The sequence below is a fragment of the Syzygium oleosum genome, unplaced genomic scaffold (assembly GCF_021117445.2).
Source record: "Syzygium oleosum isolate NSW1041296 unplaced genomic scaffold, Sole_v2.1 Sole_v2.39, whole genome shotgun sequence".
Taxonomy (NCBI): Eukaryota; Viridiplantae; Streptophyta; class Magnoliopsida; order Myrtales; family Myrtaceae; genus Syzygium; species Syzygium oleosum.
The window spans coordinates 1,117,308-1,138,260 of NW_026607523.1; the positions used below are offsets into that span (position 1 = coordinate 1,117,308).

The 20,953-nt window shown below is 41.6% G+C and overlaps 1 protein-coding gene across 1 annotated transcript; it reads right to left on the reverse strand.

Annotated features, from left to right (window-relative positions):
• Window positions 1–1,675: 1,675 nt before the first annotated feature.
• On the reverse strand, window positions 1,676–20,540 carry LOC115692577 (glutathione S-transferase zeta class-like). Its single transcript, XM_056305779.1, has 6 exons — window positions 20,228–20,540; window positions 12,765–12,850; window positions 12,565–12,639; window positions 11,103–11,156; window positions 4,525–4,600; window positions 1,676–2,608 (listed from the first exon to the last, which is right to left on the reverse strand). The coding sequence occupies exons 1-6, from the start codon at window positions 20,538–20,540 to the stop codon at window positions 2,541–2,543; spliced, it is 672 nt and encodes a 223-aa protein (XP_056161754.1). The 3' UTR covers window positions 1,676–2,540.
• Between the last annotated feature and the right edge of the window lie 413 nt (window positions 20,541–20,953).

Sequence of the window (20,953 nt, forward strand, 5' to 3'; positions counted from 1 at the left end):
CCGAGGTATGTTAAGGGTGAATTTGTTTCACGAAAAACTCAAGATTTAAAAAATATTTTTCAAAAACGAAAGATGATTGGTCATATCGCTTATAAAAATTAATCAACAGAAAATATTTTCATTATTGACAATAATTTATGCCTAACTATTTTTTGAGCGATGAAAATATTTAACGTTCATTTATTTTCATAAGCAATACAAGCGATCATTTTTTTGGAAAATATTTTTCAAATCTTGAGTTTTCCGTGACATAAACGTGCCCTAAGAATCTCATCTTTTTCCACGAGGATTCGACCCGGTAAGCAAATTCTCCAGTTCGATGAGTTCAAGCAACTGGAAGCAAAATAGACCTTCTATTGAAGTATAAAGCAAACGGACAATTCCCTGTATAGAAGGAAAATGGATATGGCTATATCTTCTCTGGTTCTCCCTCCAGGTGCATGCACAGCAGACAGAGAGAGAGAGAGAGAGTGTATGACCGAAGTAAACTCTCATAGTATACCAGGTGTTGCATATATGACAAGTTGAGAGCAGCCAAAGAAATGTTCTTGTGGTTGAATATAGGCATCCAACATAATTCCCCGCATCTCGACCCAAAAAAACAAAACATTATAGCTCTCGACCTCAGGCAATTTTATTCATCAGAATCACTACATTCTTAAAAGCAGCTGCCCGAGCTAGTACTTCGCAGTCGCACCAACTGGTCGGCCAAGCTTGCGGTTGAGGAGCATCTGGCTGATTTTCCGGTATGGCATCTTTAAAAGCAGGTATCTCACGGTATGTCTCGTGCAGCTTTGACAAGATAGGATATTGACTTTACAAAAGTAGTTAAGGAGCAATGACCTGGATATTTCTTGAATCATGATAAACCAAGACACGAAGGGTACGCATGGCAACGATTATGTGTTCGGAAACTGATTTTGCTCATAAATAATTCTTTTTTATTCCGTGCCCGGAAACAATTTTTAAGCATTTGAAACGTTTGGTAACTGCTCAAAATTTCTATTCTTAGAATAGAAAATGAATAGAAATGCGTTTGGTAACTACGTAAAATTTCTTTTTATTTTGAATATTTTAATATTTCTTTCTCTTTTTTTCCTTTTTTTTTTCTTTTTTTTTCTTTCTTTCCCTTCCCTGCCTTGGCCATGGCCAGTCACCGGCGCCGGCGACAGGCCACAGGCCAGGGCCGACGAGGACATCGCCGCCCTCACCGTCGCCCTCGCCTTCGCGACCCATCTCCCTCGCCTGGGTTGCGACAGTGAGGTCGGCCTCGCCATGGCTGGGTGAAGCCTCGTCGTTGCGGCCGCGAGCCGCCCTTGCCGGCCCTGGCCGGTGGCCGGTGGCCAACGGTAGGACAGGAAGAAGAAGAACAAAACAAAGGAAGAAAACAAACCAAAAAGAAAGAAGAAAACCAAGAAAAATCAGAAAATGGAAAAATTGTTCCAAAAATCAAGAAGTTATTTTTTCTTACTTCTTGATTCTGTTCCAAAACTGATTCTGGGAATAATTTTTTGCAAATTTGTGCCCGGGAACAAAAAAATTTAATAAACAAATTTATGTTTTCAAACTGATTCTGAAAACAAAATAACAGAAATTTTCATTGTTTGGCAAGAGCCCTAATGAAATTTGAGCAACCATTTGCAAATGGAGTTTTTTTCTTTTTTTTCCCGGTCAATCATGTATAAATGGTGTTCGGAATGATTTATTTAATCCATGTGCAGTTTATGGGCACCTTCTGTTATCCAGCAAATGTGAAATTACAGATAATGGTCCTGCACCATTACGAATCCCGAGTGCCACTCTTGATTTAAAGTTTGTTGTAGAAGAGTAACTTAAAAAGAAATTTAATTCCGAACTCCATATGATATGAACTATGCATGCTTAGGCAAGAGAATTACCATGTCAATATTGAACCTCTTGACTGCCGCATAAATCTTGGGTGCAAGGAAAACATCGGCCTACACATTACTTATTCGATCACGTCCAACGATAACAAATAAAACACGATGGCAAGCTTTTTAGTCTACAGACTGGGGATCCTGGCTCTCCATAGGAGTTAAACAGACATTAGCATAGCATACTATCTATCTTTCATTAATTATACTGATTCTCTTTCTAGATGTTTGACCCATATTCCTTTAAGGACCGGAAGAACTTTTGAGTTCAGACAATTTGCAGCATAAACAGCTAATCCTCAAGATCTGAGCACCAAACTATGTTGTGGTCAGAAGACAGAGAAGCTCATAAAAGTGTCTTTTCTCAAAACGAGCTTACTAAAGTTAACATTAGTAGTGATACAGTATGGGGCTTTCTTGTTCCAACAGTCAGTTCGTGATTCTGTCACAAACGTGCGGAGTCACATGTGCTTCATGATGTGTCAATTTGCCTAACATCAACCTAATGGTGCACTAGAAAGAGAGAGTAGGAACAGGCATAATGGATCTGTGAACAGCTATGAAAATTTGACCATGACAGAGAATAGAAAACAAACAAGATGGAATAAAAGATGGAAGCTTTCAGCAAAGAGATAGAGCCAGAAATCAAACCAGACAAACTTCTTCTCCCGCGGCATATTTTCCAGCATGGTCCGCTAATACCTTCTCAAGTGCTGAACATGTAAGCATGCGTTTTACCCCTCTAAAAGTTGAATTTTTTCATCCATTATTTTAACAGAATAAAACGAGCACAATCAAGAATCCAAGAAATTTTGTCCAGTACAATGTCATTTGAGCATGAAGCAAACTCAGCACCCAAAAGATATCTAGTCATGATAAACCAGCTAAAAACAATCAGAACTGTTATGCTTCACCATAAATTGGAATAAAGAAGAAAAATCCCGAGCAAATGAAGCTAGAAAGAATGAACTGAATAAACTCATCTGCGTTTGGTCGACCGTATAAAAGCCAGGATAGGATATGTTTTATTCTATCCTGTGTTTGGCGGTGGTCCATGATAGGATAAGGTCGGATATAGACCGGATATAGCCCGGATAAAAAAATCCGGGGTGGGATAGACCCGGATAGGATTTCTAATGCCTATTTTTCCAAAAACCCTATGCTCCACTCGCCGTCATCTTCATCCCCACACCTTGTGCATTTTCACCAAAAAAATTTCTCGGCTTTTTTTCCTTCACCGACTCCTCCGGACCCGTGAATAGCAAAAATAAAAATAAAAATTATCCTATCCGACTTTAAATCCATAGTCCACCAAACAGTGGACAGGATATGAAGAAATCCTAGGATTTTTTATCCTATCCTATCCAGTCCTATCCCGTTTAGAAATCCGGACTACCAAACGCAGTATAGCTATGTCCAGTAGTTACCACTTTGAAAGGAGGTGCTTCAGCTTTTCTGCGGTGTAAGGCAACACTTCACAGCTGCAACACCCAACAGTTGCAGTTTCACCCAATTTCCAGGTGTTGCAAATTTAAACACACGATGTTTCCAGACATAGGTTTTGCAATATATCACAGTACGGCGACAACTAAACCAAATGGACTTTCAGACTCTTTGCTTAGAAGAATCAGAAATGGCCTTTGACATGAACAGTGAAGAAAAAGCGTACAGCACAATCACATGGGAAATATTATAGCAATAGCAACCCTAGATTTAGCTTCACTTCATGCTATACTAGTAAGGGACCACAATTACACATTACAATAATCAATTATCCAATAATGGTTTTGGAAATGAAGGGTGAAGAAAATGGACTGCACACTGAGCACAGTGTGATGTAGGAAAAACCATGGGAATCTAACCTAGATTAAGCTGCATTACATGCTACACCAGTAGGAGCCTATAATTATAGTTGGAATCTGGTGTTCTTACAGAAAGAGGAATATGTATTGAACAGGATTCAGCAGAGAATTAGCCTAACCAAGTATCACTTAGGGAAGTTTCTTGTCAAATGTTAATAATACCGTGTAGAACTTATTCTTCTGTTCATTCCTACGCAAAGGCAAGTTCAAGTAACAAGAGCAAGCTTGAATTAGTCCTCAGACAAATTTAGACTGCGGTACTTCCCCTGAAAGGGGTTCTCATATTTAACAGGACTAAGCACTGGATTCTCACCACTATCAGACAGGACTGATCACTCTCAATTTGATATATTCATGAAACACAATCTTAAATTGAGGCCAGCAAATCTCTTCTCCAGTTAAGGGAAGTCACACATCTAGACAAGCCTGACTTTTTGTTCAAGGAATTGTGGCCATGGTCTCATTTTATAAGGTGTAGATAATTGCAACTAGGAGGTTCCCTCCCCTTGAGTATAATTATTTTTTCTATACTAAACTATTTCACAATTAAATTGCTTCTAAATTTAACCACTCCGAATATGCAGAAGGAAAATCAACCAAAAATCAGCAAAGCATCTGCTCAAGGGAGAGCTATCACCTATCTGACCTTCACAACTTGTGCACATACAATCATGCTATCAGAAAGGAAAACAAAAGAAAAAGAAGAAGAAGAAGAAGGGGAAAAAGCAAAGGAGCCGAACAGAATTATCAATAATGCTAAAATGTACCTGAAAAGCCTCTTCCAATGTGAAATTGAACCCAAGCAAGCGGCTCACTGGGACCAACTTTCTCCTCAAGAAATTTCTTGTCGCAACCTCCTCGCAAGCGGCCCTCAAGGGCCAAGGGTGTGGATAAGAGGTTAATAGATTGCTAAGTCTAAACCTAAGGACTTAACTCGGGCTTCTCCCAAGCTCATATCAATTCACAACTTAAGATTCAAGTTATTAACATGTAAATTAATTTTATCTAGGAGTCACCACTAATCACTTTAGGGAAGGTCGATTAAAAACCCAAGTGAGGCGACGGGAAAATCGCCTCACTCCTACGAACCAAAGATTCAAATGAGTCCGGAGATTTGATTACACTAGTTAAATAACTAATGCCTTTTTGATACCTTCATCTTATTCAGTTTTGAAAACTTTTTTTTTTCAAGCTGTTTGGATTGATTTCAAAGCCTATCCACTAACATGTGAAGTAGACTGGATGTACAATGATTAAAGTAACAACCAAAGTGCATATGCAGTTTTAGGGTTCTAATCCTAACTAAGAGGACAACATTCAAGATATTGGAATCATATAATTACATAATGATCAAAATAAATTGCACAAATAACAACATGACATCGATTTTTAGGACATTTAGAACCCTAAGGTATAGCCCTAAAGACTTGTTTAAAAAATTTCTTTTATGAAATATTTTCACATTTAAAAAATATACTCAAAATTTGACTATTTTCGCTATTTCCTAATTTTTTAAAAAATATATATATATTAAAAATATTATTAAATTAATAAAATAATCATATCCGGGTCGGGTCATCATATCCGGGTTCAGTCAAAACCAACCCGGATCCGCGAACCTGATCCGAATTGGCTGACCTGAGTCAGTGACCCGAGTTCCCCATCGGACCAAGCCTGGTTGGGGTCCAGTTCAATGGATACAGACAGAAAAGGCCGGCCCAAAAGGGACCGGACCATTCAGGCTAGGCCTGCAGACCGGTCCGACCAGGATTGTAGGCCAGTTTTTTTTTGGGCCAGTTCTCGTGTGTCATAGACAGGTGAGAAGGCCGGCTGGGCAAATTCCATCGTTTTGCCGGCAATTTCGATCAACCCAAAGTCTCACCCTCCTTAGCTCCTGAGGAGGTTTCTACCTAGTCTATCGTCTGATGGCCGGCCAAAGTAGTCGCCGGCTGAGCCTTGACCGGGGCCTCTTTGGGTCCAAACGTCAATCAAGGTTTGGCCGGCGAACCCAAGCCAACTTTTGGCCTTCCTTGGCCTCACTCAACCACCACACGGCCACCGACAACCTCACGAATCGCCCACCGACATGGAGATCGCCAGCCGAAACCCTACTCAAAAACACTTCACTTAGGCATTTGGTCGAGCACCTGGTGCTCGTAATAAAAAAAGAGAGTCCTCGACCTATTTAGGGGCCCCAGCCTACTTTGACGGCCATGACTCGTCTTCAGCGGTGACATCTAGGCCGAGAGTAGAGTCGGTATGGGCCAGCAATAGCACGAAACGGCCAGTGCAAGTTTCGGTCACACTGTACATAAAAACAGGGGAAAACAGAGGGACCAAGAAGTTTTACCAGTCGAGTCGTGTTTGGGGGGTCTCTAACCGGCTTGCTAGCTACGGCGAGGCTCACTGGCTCCATTTCGTATTCTGCAAAATGGTTTTGCACTCGGTTCTCTCTGGTTTCAATCCTTTTTTTTTCTCTATGTTTTTCTTTGTTAAATTGCCCACCATTCTCTCTATCCTCTCCATGGCTTTGATAGCCGGCCGGCGGCTACTTGCTCCGCCAGCTCTGCTATAGACTTTTTGGCCATCTTGCTTGGGCTGAACGTCTTAGTCGCTGCCCAGCTCACTGACGTTCAACGCACGTGAAGGAAAGCGCGAGGAAAAAGAGGGAGAGGGGAAGAGAGAGAGAGAGAGAGAGAGAGAGAGAGAGAGCCGAGCCGGTTGAAGGGAAAGAGGGGTACGGGCTGGGCCAAGCCTTGCTCGCGCAGGAGAAAGAAAAGAAAGAGTAGAGGCGGGCTGGGTCCGGGGGGAAAAGAAGGAGAGGGCTGGGTTGACCCACCTCTGACTCGGCCTGATCCGAATATTTTTTTCTTCTCTCTTTTTTAAAAGAAATTTAAGAAAAATATATTCTAATAATGCAAAATGCACCTAATCCCTATATGCCATGCAATTGAATGAAAATATTTTTGTTAAGAGGTTAAAAATTTAACCAATAAATTTTGTGCAATAAATTTTAATTGGGTAAGTAAAATTTAGGTGTCAACATTTCCGTGATGCAACAATTAGTCACATTCCCGTATATTGAAAGCAGCTACTGAGAGGAACAATTAACTCCCTCAGATATTTACCAGAACATAGAGATTTTGAAGAGGTTGTATGTTGAAGAAACAATATTTGCAGCCTAAACAATAAAGACCAAGTTACTCAACAGAAAAGAAGCCATAAGATTATATAAATAGAATAGAAAGTCAACATGAAAAAACACATCATGTATTTATTCTCCAATCATTGCTGTTTGTCAGTCTTGACATATGTCGTAATATATAGGTACTTCACCTCCCTGTCATCTTCCTATTGCACCTCGGCCTAGTGTTGACCATCAAATTGATTCCTCAGTTGTCACCGCCCACAGAGCCAGAATCCTTGTCCCGCTCTCTGAATTTTATAGTTGTTGGCTCTGGCCTAACCCCCAAGGCAGTTACAGATATAGTTCAACCAAAATTTAGGTAATATAAGGACATTTGGCAAAATTTTAGCAGAAAAATGATGATTTGGTGTATTGTTGAGGGGAAAGAGAGAGAAATAGACTGACGTCACCCCCACGACTAGCCTTTAATGTTGGAACTGGAAGTTCTGGCAAAATCATATGCCTGAACAGATTTTGACAGAAGGTTTATGCATGTCATTGACTAGGCAATCACCTTATAGATCCATATGCAACAAAAAGCCAGTGGAACAATTTAAAACTTATTAAGGCATTTGCGATGTTGCTTGATTCTTCACAGATAGACATGGAAGAGAAGGAAAAGCCTCCAAAAGTAATAACCTTTTTACCTGGTAGTTGATTGCCCTTTTCTTCAAATCAGGTAACAGTGGGTGGTGCTGAGGATATCTCTCTTCTAGATACTGCAAGGCATAAACGATACATTACAGGCCACAACCTACACAAGAAAGTCCATATGATATGAAATTTAATTCCGAACTCCATATGATATGAACTATGCATGCTTAGGCAAGAGAATTACCATGTCAATATTGAACCTCTTGACTGCCCCATAAATCTTGGGTGCCAGGAAAACATCGGCCTGCACATGATTTATTCGATCACTTCCAACAATCAAATAAAACAAGATGGCAAGCATTTTAGTCTGCAGACTGGGGATGCTGGCTCTCCATTGGAGTTGAACAGACATCAGCATAGCATACGATCTATCTTTCATTAATCAGGTATAATGAACCTAGATGTTGGACCCATATTCCTTTAAGGACCGAAAGAACTTTTGACTTCAGACAATTTGCAGCATAAACAGCTAATCCTCAAGAACTGAGCACCAACCTATACTGTGGTCAGAAGACAGAGAAGCTCATAGAAGTGTCTTTTCTCAAAACGAGCTTACTAAAGTTATTAGTAGTGATACAGTATGGGGCTTTCTTGTTCCAACAGTCAGTTCGTGATTCTGTCACAAACGTGCGGAGTCACATGTGCTTCATGTGGGTATAATTATGGTATGGGGCTTTCTTCTTCCAACAGTCAGTTCATGATAATTGCAACTAGGAGGTTCCCTCCTCTTGAGTATAATTATTTTTTCTATACTAAACTATTTCACAATTAAATTGCTTCTAAATTTAACCACTCCGAACATGCAGAAGGAAAATCAACCAAAAATAAGCAAAGCATCCGCTCAAGGGAAAGCTATCATCTATCTAACCTTCACAACTTGTGCACATACAATCATGCTATCAAAAAGGAAACGAAGAACAAGAATCACAACTTGTGCACATACAATCGTGCTATCAAAAAGAAGAAGAAGAAGCAAAAGCAGAAGAAGAAGACGAAGGAGGAGGAGGAGAAGAAGAAGGAGCAGAAGAAGGAGAAGGAGCAGGAGAAGCAAGAGAAGGAGAAGGAGAAGCAAAAGAAGAAGGAGAAGAAGAAGAAGAAGAATAAGAGGAAGGAGGAGCAGGAGCAGGAGAAGGAGAAGAAGCAGGAGGAGGAGAAGGAGGAGGAGGACCAACAGAAGAAGAAGCAGAAGCAGGAGGATAAGCAAAAGCAGGAGAAGGAGGAGAAGGAAAAGAAAAAGAAGAAGAAGAAGTAGAAGCAGAAGGAAAAGGCAAAGGAGCTCAACAGAGCTAAATTTAAGGACTTAACTTGGGTTCTCTCAAATCTATATCAATTTACGATTTATAATTTAAGTTATTAACATGCGAATTGATTTTATCTAGGAGTCATCACTAATCAATTTAGGATAGGTCGATTAGAAATCCAAGTGAGGCGACGAAAGAATCGTTTTACTCTTACGAACAAAAAATTCAAATGAGTCAGGAGATTTTGTTACACTAGTTAGATAATTAATATCCTTTCGGTAACTTCATCCTATTTAGTTTTGAAAACATTTTTTTTTCAAGCTGTTTGGATTGATTTCAAAGTCTATCCACTACCATATGAGATGAACATGCGGGTGTACAATCATTAAAGTAACAACCAAAGTGCATATGCAATTTTAGGGTTCTAATCCTAACTAAGAGGACGACATTTAACATATTGAAATCATACAATTACATAATGATCAAAATAAATTGCACAACTAACAACACAACATCGATTTTTAGGACATTTAGAATCTTAAGGTATAGCCCTAAAGGTTTATTTAAAAAATTTCTTTTTGAAAGATTTTCACATTTAAAAAAAAAAACTCAAAATCTGACTATTTCAGCTATTTCCTAATTTTTTTTAAAATTTAAAATTATATTATTAAAATAATAAAATAATCAGATATGAGTCGGGTTATCAGATTTGGATTCGATCAGAACCGACCCGAATCTGTAAACCCAATTTGAATTGGTTGACCCGGTTCAGTGACCCGAGTTCCCCGTCGAACTAGACACGTTCAGGGTCCGGTTCAATGGATACAAATAAAAAAGGTTAGGCCAAAAGGGGTTGAACCGTTTGGGCTGGCCTGCAGATCAGTCTGACTAGGACTGCAGGCCAGTTTTTTTGGGCCTGCTCTCCCATGTCTTAGACAGGCGAGAACGCCGACCAGGCAAATTCCGGGTTTTGCCGGCAATTTCGCCCGGCCAAAAGTCTCATCCTCCTTAGCACCTCGAGCTGAGGAGGTTTTTGCCTAGCCGATTGTTTGATGGCCGGCCAAAGAAGTCATCGGTTGAGCCTCGACCGGGGCACCTTTGGGCCCAAACGTCGATTGGGACTTGGCTGGCGGACCCAGGCCAACTTTTGGCCTTCCTTGGCCTCACTCAACCACCACACAACCGATGACAGCCTCATGAATCCCCGACCGACTTGAAGATCACCGGCCGAGACCCTACTTGAAAACAATTCACTTAGGCATTTGGTCGAGCACCTGGCGCTCATAACCAAAAAAGAGGGTCATTGACCTGTTTAGGGCCCTAGGCCTGCTTTGATGGACAGGACTCACCTTCGGTGGCGACGTCTAGACCAAGAGCAGAGGCGATATGGGCCAAGAATCACACGAAACGGCCGGTGCAAGTCTCAGCCACACTACATGCAAAAATAGGGGAAAACAGAGGGATCGAGAAGTTTTACGGGTCGAGTCGCATCTGGGGGTTCTTCGACCAGCTTGCTGGCGATGGTGAAGCTAGCTGGCTCCCTTTCATGACCTACAAACTCTTAAACCTTGCTCTTTTGCACTCGGTTCTCTCTGGTTTCAATCCCTTTTTTTCTCTATGTTTTTCTTTGTAAAATTGCCCACCATTCTCTCTCTCTCTTTCTCCTCTCCATGGCTTTTATAGCCTGTCGACAGCTACCGGCTCCGCCTACTCTGCTCTACTATATACTTTCTGGCCATCTTGCTTGGGCTGAATGTCTCAGCCGCCACCCAACTGACCGACGTTCAACGCATGGGAAGGAAAGCGTGAGGAAAGAGAGGGAGAGGGGAAGAGAGAGAGAGAGAGCCGGACCAGTCGAAAGGGAAAGAGGGGGACAGGCTAGGCTGCCCAGCTCGCGTGGGAGAAAGAAAAAAAAAGAGGAGAGGCAGGCTAGGCTCGGGGGACAAGAAACAGAGGGCCAGGTTGACTCGGCTTTAACCCGGCCCAATCCAAATTTTTTTCCTTCCCCTTTTTTTTTAAAGAAATTTAAGAAAATATATTCTAATAATGCAAAATGCACCGAATGCTTGTATGACATGCAATTGAATGAAAATATTTTTGTTTTGAAGTTAAAAATTTAACCACTAAATTTCGTGAAATAAATTTTAATTGGGTAAGTAAAATTTATGTGTTAACATTTCTATGATGCAAAAGTTGTTAAGTCAGATTCCCGTATATTGAACGTAGCTACTAAAAGGAACAATTAACTTCCTTAGATATTTACCAAAACATAGAGATTTTGAAGTGGTTGTATGCTTGAAGAAACAATATTTGCAGCCTAAACAATAAAGACCAAGTTACTCAACAGAAAAGGGGTTAATTCCAAAAAAAAAGCATCAATTTTAGGTCGAGGGACAATTCTAGCCCGACCTTTTTTTTGTCCTATAAAAAAGCACAAACTTTAGGTTAAGTGACAATTTTGGCCCCAACTTTTTTTTTGTCTCGTAAAAAAGCATCAATTTTCACTTAAATCCCAAATGTGACCCCCATTGACTTAGAACCATTGATTATTTAATTTGACTATTCCACCTTAGCAATAAATCAACATAGGTTGTTGACTGGATTTAAAGCAATATTCATTGTCTTATTCTTTAAGTCATAGCTTAAAGAATAACGGTGAAACTATTCGTTTCCTTCACTTCACCGGTAAGTAAAAAATATCTCAAGATTGAATCTCTCTAGCTAGACGTAATCTGAAGCTGACCACCACTTGTCGACAGACGCCATGGACGAGATTCGCCAAGCTCACCACCATAACCTTTTTTTCTCAAACAAGGGTGACTTCAAACAAAAAGTCAACGGGGGACCAGATTTGGGATCATGGTGAAAATTGGTGATTTTTTACGAGACAAAAACAAAAAGTGGGCCCAGAATTGTCACTCGACCTAAAGTTGATGCTTTTTTACGGGAAAAAAAAAGTTCAAGCCAGAATTGTCCCTTGACCTAAAGTTGGTATTTTTTCATGAGACAAAAAAAATTTTGGATCAGAATTGTCTTTCGACCTAAAATTGATATTTTTTTTTTGGAATTAGGCCATAGAAAAGAAGCCATAAGATCATATAAATAGAATAGAAAGTGAGCATGAAAAAACAAATAATGTATTTATTCTCCAATCATTGTTGTGTGTCAGTCTTGACATATGTCGTAATACATAGGTACTTCACCTCGCTGTCATCTCCCTATTGCACCTCAGTCGAGTGTCACCCATCAAATTGATTCCTCAGTTGTCACCAACCACAGAGCCGGAATCCGTGTTCCGCTTTCTGAATTTTATAGCTGTTGGCTCTGGCCTAACCCCCAAGGCAGCTATAGATATAGTTCAACCAAAATTTAGGTAATTTAAGAAAATTTGGCAAAATTTTAGCTAGAAAAATGATTATTTGGTGTATTGTTGAGGGGAAAGAGAAAGATGGAGGCTGACGTCACCCTCATGACCAGCCTTTAATGCTAGAACTGGAAATTCTGGCAAAGTCGTATGCCTGAACAGATTTTGGCAGAAGGTTTATGCATGTCATTGACTAGGCAATCACCTTATAGATCCGCATGCAACAAAAAGCCAGTGGAACAATTTTAAACTTATTAAGGCGTTTACAATGTTGCTAGATTCTTCACAGATAGACATGGAAGAGAAGGAAAAGCCTCCAAAAGTAATAACCTTTGTACCTGATTGTTGATAACCTTTTTACCTGATTGTTGATTGCCCTTTTCTTCAAATCACTGGGCAAGAGCGGGTGGTGTTGACGATATCTCTCTTCTAGATACTGCAAGGCATAATTAACGACACATTACACGCCACAGCCTACACGAGAAAGTCTCTAAAATGATGAAGAGTCCTCTATGCCCAGTAATATGATATGTGAAGGAATTGAAAGTTGCAAATTCTCACCATTAGGATAGTAAATGAGTCTGTCAGTACAAAGTCCCCATCAGCCAACGCGGGCACATAAGTAATTGGATTAAGCTTTGAGAACTCTACCATTTGAAAAAGTAAAACGGCAGTGAGAAGAACCATTTCCCATCTCGAATATGGAGGACTTGACTACCTACTGCCAAGCCAAAAAGGTAAAGTTGCTTCTACCTAGTACTTCGAAAATCAAAGAATGTCACAATCGGGTAACTGACATACATACATGTCTTTGTTATTCTTGCTATAATACACTCTCTCTTTGTCCTATAGGTAAAATAAATTTCCCGAAAGAAAGGATGTAAAGCGGGCAATATGCAGTAAGGCATATGATAGAATAACATTTTCACAGTATCGTGTCTGGAGAAATAACTGGCAGCATGCCCTCACTTGGTAGATTATGACAATCTCAAACGGCTCAAAGGTAACTAAGTGCAAGCAAGTCTTTTTCTTGGAGGAACTTATGACATAGTTAAAGACAAATCTGGTCATACATGACAACGCAACTGGTGCCAACAGATAGATCATTGGGACGGCTATAGAGGAAACAAAGAGAACCAAAAAACAAACATTTAGAAAAACATTAGAGACTTAAAAAAATTTCCTTATAGTCTTATGCAAACTCTCCACACCCAGCATCATTGCTTCTCAGTCTATATGGGGTATTTCAGTAATCTTGACATTTGATTCCCTGCGTAAGACTTTCTTCAACCACCTTTAGCGATAAATATTCCACTGCTCGAGGAAAGAACTAACACATCAAATGTTGAAAACCATAAGTTGACGGATTACTTCATACAGTCGGATTCAAAAACATAGCCATGTTGAGACAAGTTTCCCATCCTATCACCTAGCCAACAGATAAGGAATTATGACCATATTCAAGAGTGCCCAACATGTTCATGCAAGCTGATTGTAACGTAGGAATGGCTTAACCGCAGGCCTTCCAAGGATAAAGCAAACGATAAACACGACCAGAGCACCCGATCACCTAAGGATAATACGGGAAAAACCAAAACAGAGGGAACAGCTAAAGGACTCGCCTGCACCGAATTGCTCCCCCTTCACCAAATTTACAGGTACGTACTCGTACTCAAGCCCTTCAAATCCCAAAATTATCACCATCACCATCATCATGTCGCACCAGGGAATAATTCAAACAATATTACCTCTAAACAATAATCAAGCGCAGCACAAACTTCCCCCCACCTAGGGGTGAGCGGCTCCCGGTCCAATCCGATCCAACCCAAGAATTGTAACAGTCTGAATTTTCGATCCTTTTCCCGGGATTTAGGAAATGAATTTGACCAATGCACTATAGTGAGATCTCACCCGGGATCCGCGCATTCTCGGGATGTTAACCTTAGGGGTAAGGCTATTACGGGATTGAGTTCGCACGACCAAAGAACTCGACCTTGGTTCGATTTTCGACCATATGGATTGACGAGGGAATGTTTTGAGCCAACCGAAACCGATCTATTTGATTGATCGTGTCTAAAGGGCACTAGTGACAGACCCTCGCAATTATATGACGATCGAGGTCGCCTTGGCTCGAGCAAACTTAAACGTGATTTGACTTAGTGTCGGTCATGGGTCGAGAGCGCGTAATCCTAATGAGCCACCCGTTAGCCTGAGATAAACTAAAGTCGCGATTGTTCAATCTTAGTCATTTCTTAGAATTCGGGCCTGGGAATCGAGAATTTTGAAAGTGACAATTTTGAGCGGCCGATGACGTTTTTGGCTTGGCCAACCTTGGGGCCACCCATTTCTGCAAAAAAATGGATTTCTGTTCGGGGCCGGAAAAATTACGGTTTTGCCCCTGTGGACACCGATGTTGGATTTTGAGGTCGTTTGAGGTTATTTTTCGAGGCTAGTGTCATTTTGGGGTGGCCACGCGCATTTAGAGTTGTTTCGGTCAAAAATTGGAATTTTGGCTCAGAAGTGAAAAATAATAATATTTTATTCCCAGGACTTTGCAGTCGATTTTCGAGGGCTTAAGAAGCTATTTTCACGATTCCGACGCCATATTATGTTGGCCACACCCATATGGAACCCGTATGTGCGAAAATTGGAATTTCGCCCCGGGACCGGAAAATTACCATTTTGCCCCTGGACCCGGTATTGGGAATTCCGAATTTTGGACAATTTTGGGCAATAATTGAGGACTAAAATAAGTGAAAAAGAAATTGGAATTATTGAATTACCACCTTGCCCTTGAATTATTGGATAAAGACAAACGAGGACCGTTGGATCAAGGGTAATTTGGGAAAAATTGCGGATCGCCGACACGTGTCCACCCTAGGCCCACTATTTCTGACCCCTCTCTCTCTCTCTCTCCTCCCCCTCATTCTGGCCAGAACCCTCACGATCAGCCTCCCCCCCCCCCCCTCTCTCTCTCTCTCTCTCATTCTCTTCATCCTTGTTCCTCCCATCACCATGGCTGCCGCTGCTGCTGTTCTGCCCATTTCAGCCACCCATTCAGCCCGTTCGTCTCGTCTTTCTTAGGTAAGTGACCTCCCCAAATGTCGCCTAGGACCTCGGGTATTGTTAGGCTTGTTTAGGGCTCCGTTTAGGGTGAGTTTAGTGGCTGGTTTGCTCGGTGGTGTGTGTTGGCTGATTTCCAGTTAGGTTGCTGCTGCGTCGCTGGTTTTTGTTATTTTTACTGTGACTTGTGTGGCCCGAATTTGAGGAAGGTTTCTTCATGAAAGTTATTCCCAACATCTTGAAGTATAACATATTTTAATTTTGGAATTTTTGGAAATCATTTGATGCCATTCGGAAATCCATCTTTGGACCGAAATAAAACTGCCCGATTTACTGTTCACCCGACCTTCGGGTCTGTTCGAATTTTTATAAATTTTTCCAGGAATATTTTCAAAATACTTCCTTCACAAAAATTGTTGGGGACATTTGTGGGTATAACATATAAAAATTTCAAATATTTTCAAGGTGATTTGGGTGTTGAAATAAATGTTTTTTGAGGACAAAACAGTTTGTTTGAGCAAACTGATTTTGGTCTAACTTCGAGGGATAAAAAGGCATGGTTACAGATTGAACCAGATTTCGTGTTCTTCATTAGAAATGTTGATCAAGATGTTTTTTATGACATATCCAAAATTTAGAATTTTTGGAATTCGTTTACTATTTATTTTATTGGGATTTCGGTCACTGTGTAAACTGCCCAGTTTTGACCCGATTTTATATATTCTCGATTTTTCTCTCTCTCGAGAATTATTCGGTGTTATCATGGCATTTTGACGGGTAGTTTGATGCTTGAATGAGCTCGTATGTGTGATTGTGTGGCTGTGAGGTGTGGTGGCGTGATTGCGCATTGAGTTCGCGTGCCAAGCTTGGGTGTTTGTGTAGTGTTCGCGTGACGAGGTTGTGTAAATGTGAAATGTGTGTGAAGTGTGTATGTTTGGCAGTGTGTTTGTGTGGTGGCGTGGTACGTATAGAGAGTGTGGAACGAAGGTTCGGATGTGTAGGATTGATTGGAAAAAGGTCCGTCCTGAGGCATGTACGTTTACGCGGGACAATGCCGTCCCTGACGAGGTGACGATGCCCGGCCTGACGAGGTGTCGATACCTGACGTGGTCAGAAGACCGTTGGCCTGATGCGTTTTACGCGGGCGCGGTAGAAGGAAAGTGTGTGTAGGATTCCGTCCTGAGGTGTGTACGTTTACGCGGGACGATGCCGTCCTTGACGAGGTGACGATGCCCGGCCCGACGGGGTGACGATGCCTGACGAGGTCAGAAGACCGTTGGCCTGATGCGTTTTACGCGGGCGCGATAGTGGTGGAAAGGTTGAGAATGAGCAAGAATTGGTGGGACGAGTGAAATTAAGAAAGTGACGCGTGGTGTGAATTGGTGTGCGAGTGTGTTTGTATCGCGTGGTGTGACGCTCGATTATGGGGTAAAAACCGCTAGGCATGGTATGGGACGTGCCCAAGTGGGTTTTACTCTATAATCGGGGCACGCGCGCGGCTGTGATGTATTTATGTGACATACTGGCTGTGTGGTTGACTAACGTGCAGGGACGTGCATGAGGAATTTCAGGTAGGGTCGCGTGTGATTGTTAGTTTGGTTGATAGATTGTGTGTTATGCGTGTTTTCGTCTGGCGGTACGTGAGTGCTTATGTGGGGTTTGGGGTTGTACACTTATTGAGATTCGTCTCACGGTTGTATAACCGCCACTTTCAGACCCCCAGCCTTAGACCCAGGAGGCCCGCCTCCTCTTTTTGGAGTTTTGAGGAGTCGCCCAGGGAGCCCAGTGGAATTGCAGGCGATGCCTAAGAGGTCTTCCGGAGGATCAAACCAAGCGAAGTGGGAATATGAAGGAAGGAGGTGACCCTTAGGTTTTTCCCTAGGGCATTTTATTGGGGGTTGTATAACTTAGGTTATCCGATAGGGAAGTTAAGTTAACCAGACCCTGATCTTTTGTTATGACGGTGATTTCGGATGCTGGTTTGCTGTATATGTCTGTAATACAATGTTTGCATATATTTGGTGCAGTGGCTGTATAAAATGTTGTTTGATTGTTATGGTGGTCTACCCCGTCGTCGTCATCTTTCTGTCCGGGGTTTTGTTATTCGCTTCCGCATGTGGCTCTGATGTTTGGGTTGGGTCGGCGATGTTCCTGGGACGTCACATCATTTCGACCGCAGCAGGGGATGTCGCGAGCTCGTAGGGGTTCGGGGCGTGACAAGAATCGGGAACTGGATCGGGAGAAACAGTTCCTAGTTTCTAGGACTAGGGACCAGACTGGCTAGTCTTGGGACCGTGGACCGGACCATCGATCCGGTCTGGTCCGGTTCCAATGGGACCAATCACTTATTGATAAAGGCAAGAGAAAATAAAGGAAATTAGATTAGGCTTTTTATTTTTAAAAAAAAATTTAAAAAGTAAATAAATATATATATGAAAAAATTAGAAAAATATATATTTATCGGTCTGGTCCGGTCGGTCCGGTCCGGTTCCCATCCTAGAACTGAGAACCGGACCGCCCGGAAACCGGTTCCACTTTTAGGAACCGGACCGATATTCCCGAGAGCCGGACCAAACCGATCGGTCCCGTCCGGTCCCGGTTTGGACGGTCCATCTTGCTCACCCCTACCCCCACCCAAATTTCACACCCAACAAACAAAAAATTTCAATAAAACACCAACACCGCAATCAGTTCAAAGAGAGCATCATCAAACGTCCGAGAGTGCACACAACATAGCCCAACTCCTCCCCTTTAGTTCGCGTGACCTTTGTCTCGCTCTTCGATCTCTCTGCTTTCTTTGGCTTTGTGGATATAGTCTCACTCCCACCCAACATAGAATCACGAAGGTGCTCGTAAGAACTTGACAAAGAATAAACCAATATTGTAGGCCGATATTGCTACCTCACCTCCTATGGGTTGGGTTAGGCTAATGTATTATTAAGTCCAAAACTTACTTGAGCCCTCCCAAGCCCTACCAATTCGCGACTTATAGTTTAAGTTATTAACATGCAAATGATTTTCATTTCGGAGTCGCCATTAATCTATTTACAGTGGATTGATTAAAAACCCAAATAAAGTATAGGGAGATATACTTTATTCCTACAACCCAGAGATTATGAGTACGGGGACTTGGTTATGCTATATTACTCTAACGCCCTTTCGGTACATTTTCTTTTCATGAAAATGTTTGAGTAGGCAATCTGAATCCATTTTATTACTTCCTAACATGTGGGGTGATCATGTGGGTGTGCAAACCACCGAATTAACACCCAATAATGAAAGCAATAAATAAATTACTAGATGGGGAGAATGACGTACCTCGAAGCAACGTAAGCATCTCTATTATTAGCTACAATCCTAATATGATTTCTAATTAACAAGCAATTCACTCAATGTATGTTGTTGGGTTTTCTCTTGATTAAATGAAAACTAGCTTATGTGCCATGACGTACAAAGTATAACATGTGATTAGTTAAACCTAGCATGTGAACTATATGACATGCGATTAAATGGGCTAACTCTAATGATGGGCAAATGACATATTTTTGGTGTTTTTCAATGAAAATTCGGAATTAAAAAAATTTCCTAAATTAAAATACAATCTATTCTAGAAAAGATAATTTAACCTATCCTAAAGTGACTTCTTTTTGGTAATTTTTTATGAAAATTCGAAATTAGAAATCACCTTAAATAAACCATCAAGATTAGGATAATTTCTAACCTAAACTAGGAAATAAATTACTTTAAATCCTAATTTAAATTGAAAAATTATCCTATCTTTCTAGCAAATCTAGGTTATCATATTCTATTCGAACGAAGTTATTTAAACCTATCCTAAACATGCATCCTTATCTTAAAAAATTGATTCAAATCCTAACTAATCTTTTTGGGATTTTCTTCTAGAGGAAACAAGATCAAACAAACAGATAACCACCACGGTCAAATTCAATCCACACAATTCGCAAGATTTGTTTTATCATCTTTGAATTAAGGAAACGATATAAACCAGCAATCATATCCATATGATTATGGATATTGATGGAAGGCTATTTGTTTAAATTTGGGAACAAACAAAATATATTATTGTATCCAAGTGGTTACGGATAGAATAACAATTTTTCGTCTCGCCGAGTATCATATCTCAAGGTTGAGATCGGATAGTCATCCAAGCACGTTGTTAAGTTAGGAATTTCCTAACTTAGGGTATCTTTTGAAAATCTTGCGGATATGCCATGCATTACCAAAATATATCTAAAGATTCACAAAAGATAACATATCATCCAAATCGAGAATTTAAAATTTTAAAGTGGTATTGGATAATACTCTTACCTAATTTGTAGATATCTTCCAAATTCGAAATCGGCTTCGGGCTGGGATTGCGGAATGCGTGGTGACCGACGGCAGTGGATCGGTGGCAGCGATGGCGGCGGTGCTCGCAGTAGTGCTCTGCTCACTCTACAAAACAAAAACACTTGTCATGACGGTGGAGGGATACTACGGCCACGGCTGTGATAGGGAACACCGGGACGGACTGGGGGCGGTGTTGGGCGGTTAGCTTGTGTTCAACCAAGTACCATAGCAACGGGATTTGTTGGGACGACACCGGACATCGACGAGGGTCACGGCTCACGGCCATAGGTTTGGCCGTGAGGGAGGCGGCGGCAGACTCGCCGAGGCAGCGGCGGCAGACAACGTTCGCAAGGCACTAGAACAATGATGGTGCAACTCGGGGCATCGGATTTGGGTCGGTCAAGTGGGTGGTGAATGCCGGCGGGTGGCTTAGCAGCCGCGGGAGCTCGCAGTTACCCAACCTAGCGGCAATGGTAGCACAGCAGGGGCTCGCGGCTACGGGTCTGACCGCGAGGAGGGAGCAATGGTGCCAGTGATGGTGTGGTGCGTGTGACTCGTCACGGGGCAGCAGACGGATCGGCAACAAAAGGAAGCAGTGGTAGCGGGCTCACCGTTGACAAAGAAACAGCAGCAGTGGCGGCGTCGGCAGGAGCAGCGGCGGGCCAGGCACCGCGGCAGAAACGCGGGCGCAGGCATGGGCACAGGTGCAGCCTCATGGCCGTGAGTTTGGTCGTAAGGAGGCGGGGCTGCGACAGCAGCAATCGGGGGTGTGGCAAGGGGCGATCGGCCGTGAAGGGCACGGCCGGTCTCCCTTGCTTTCTCTTTCTCGTTCTCGTTCTTACTCTCACAATTCTTCACGTGTATCACTTGTGCTATCAAAATTTCTGATTGCCTCCTCTTCCAATCAAAGGGGTATAACGACATATTTATAATCTAAACCTAGGTTAATTGGCCGGACTTTTATAATATAATGGCATTAACTTGGGCTTTTTCTATTTAATTTCTGAACGGGTTGAATTGTCTTGGGTTTTTCTTTAATTAAAGTTTACTGGGCTAATTTAAGCTTAAATTAAGACAACCAGGGCCCTTTTACCCTTGAAATTTTCGACTGTCTCCCTAGCTTGGCCGAGTACTGCTCACTATGCAAGCTAGATTTGCGCGATTGACTTTAAGTTCATTTGCCACCGCCGGTCCAATGCAAAAATGTAGTTAAACTATATAATTCTAAACTATATGCTATGCAATCTAATTTTAATATTTTTGTTTAGGGGTTAGAGATTAATCCCTAATTTTCTATGCACTGATTATTAAATGGTTAGCCAAAATTTAAGTATCAA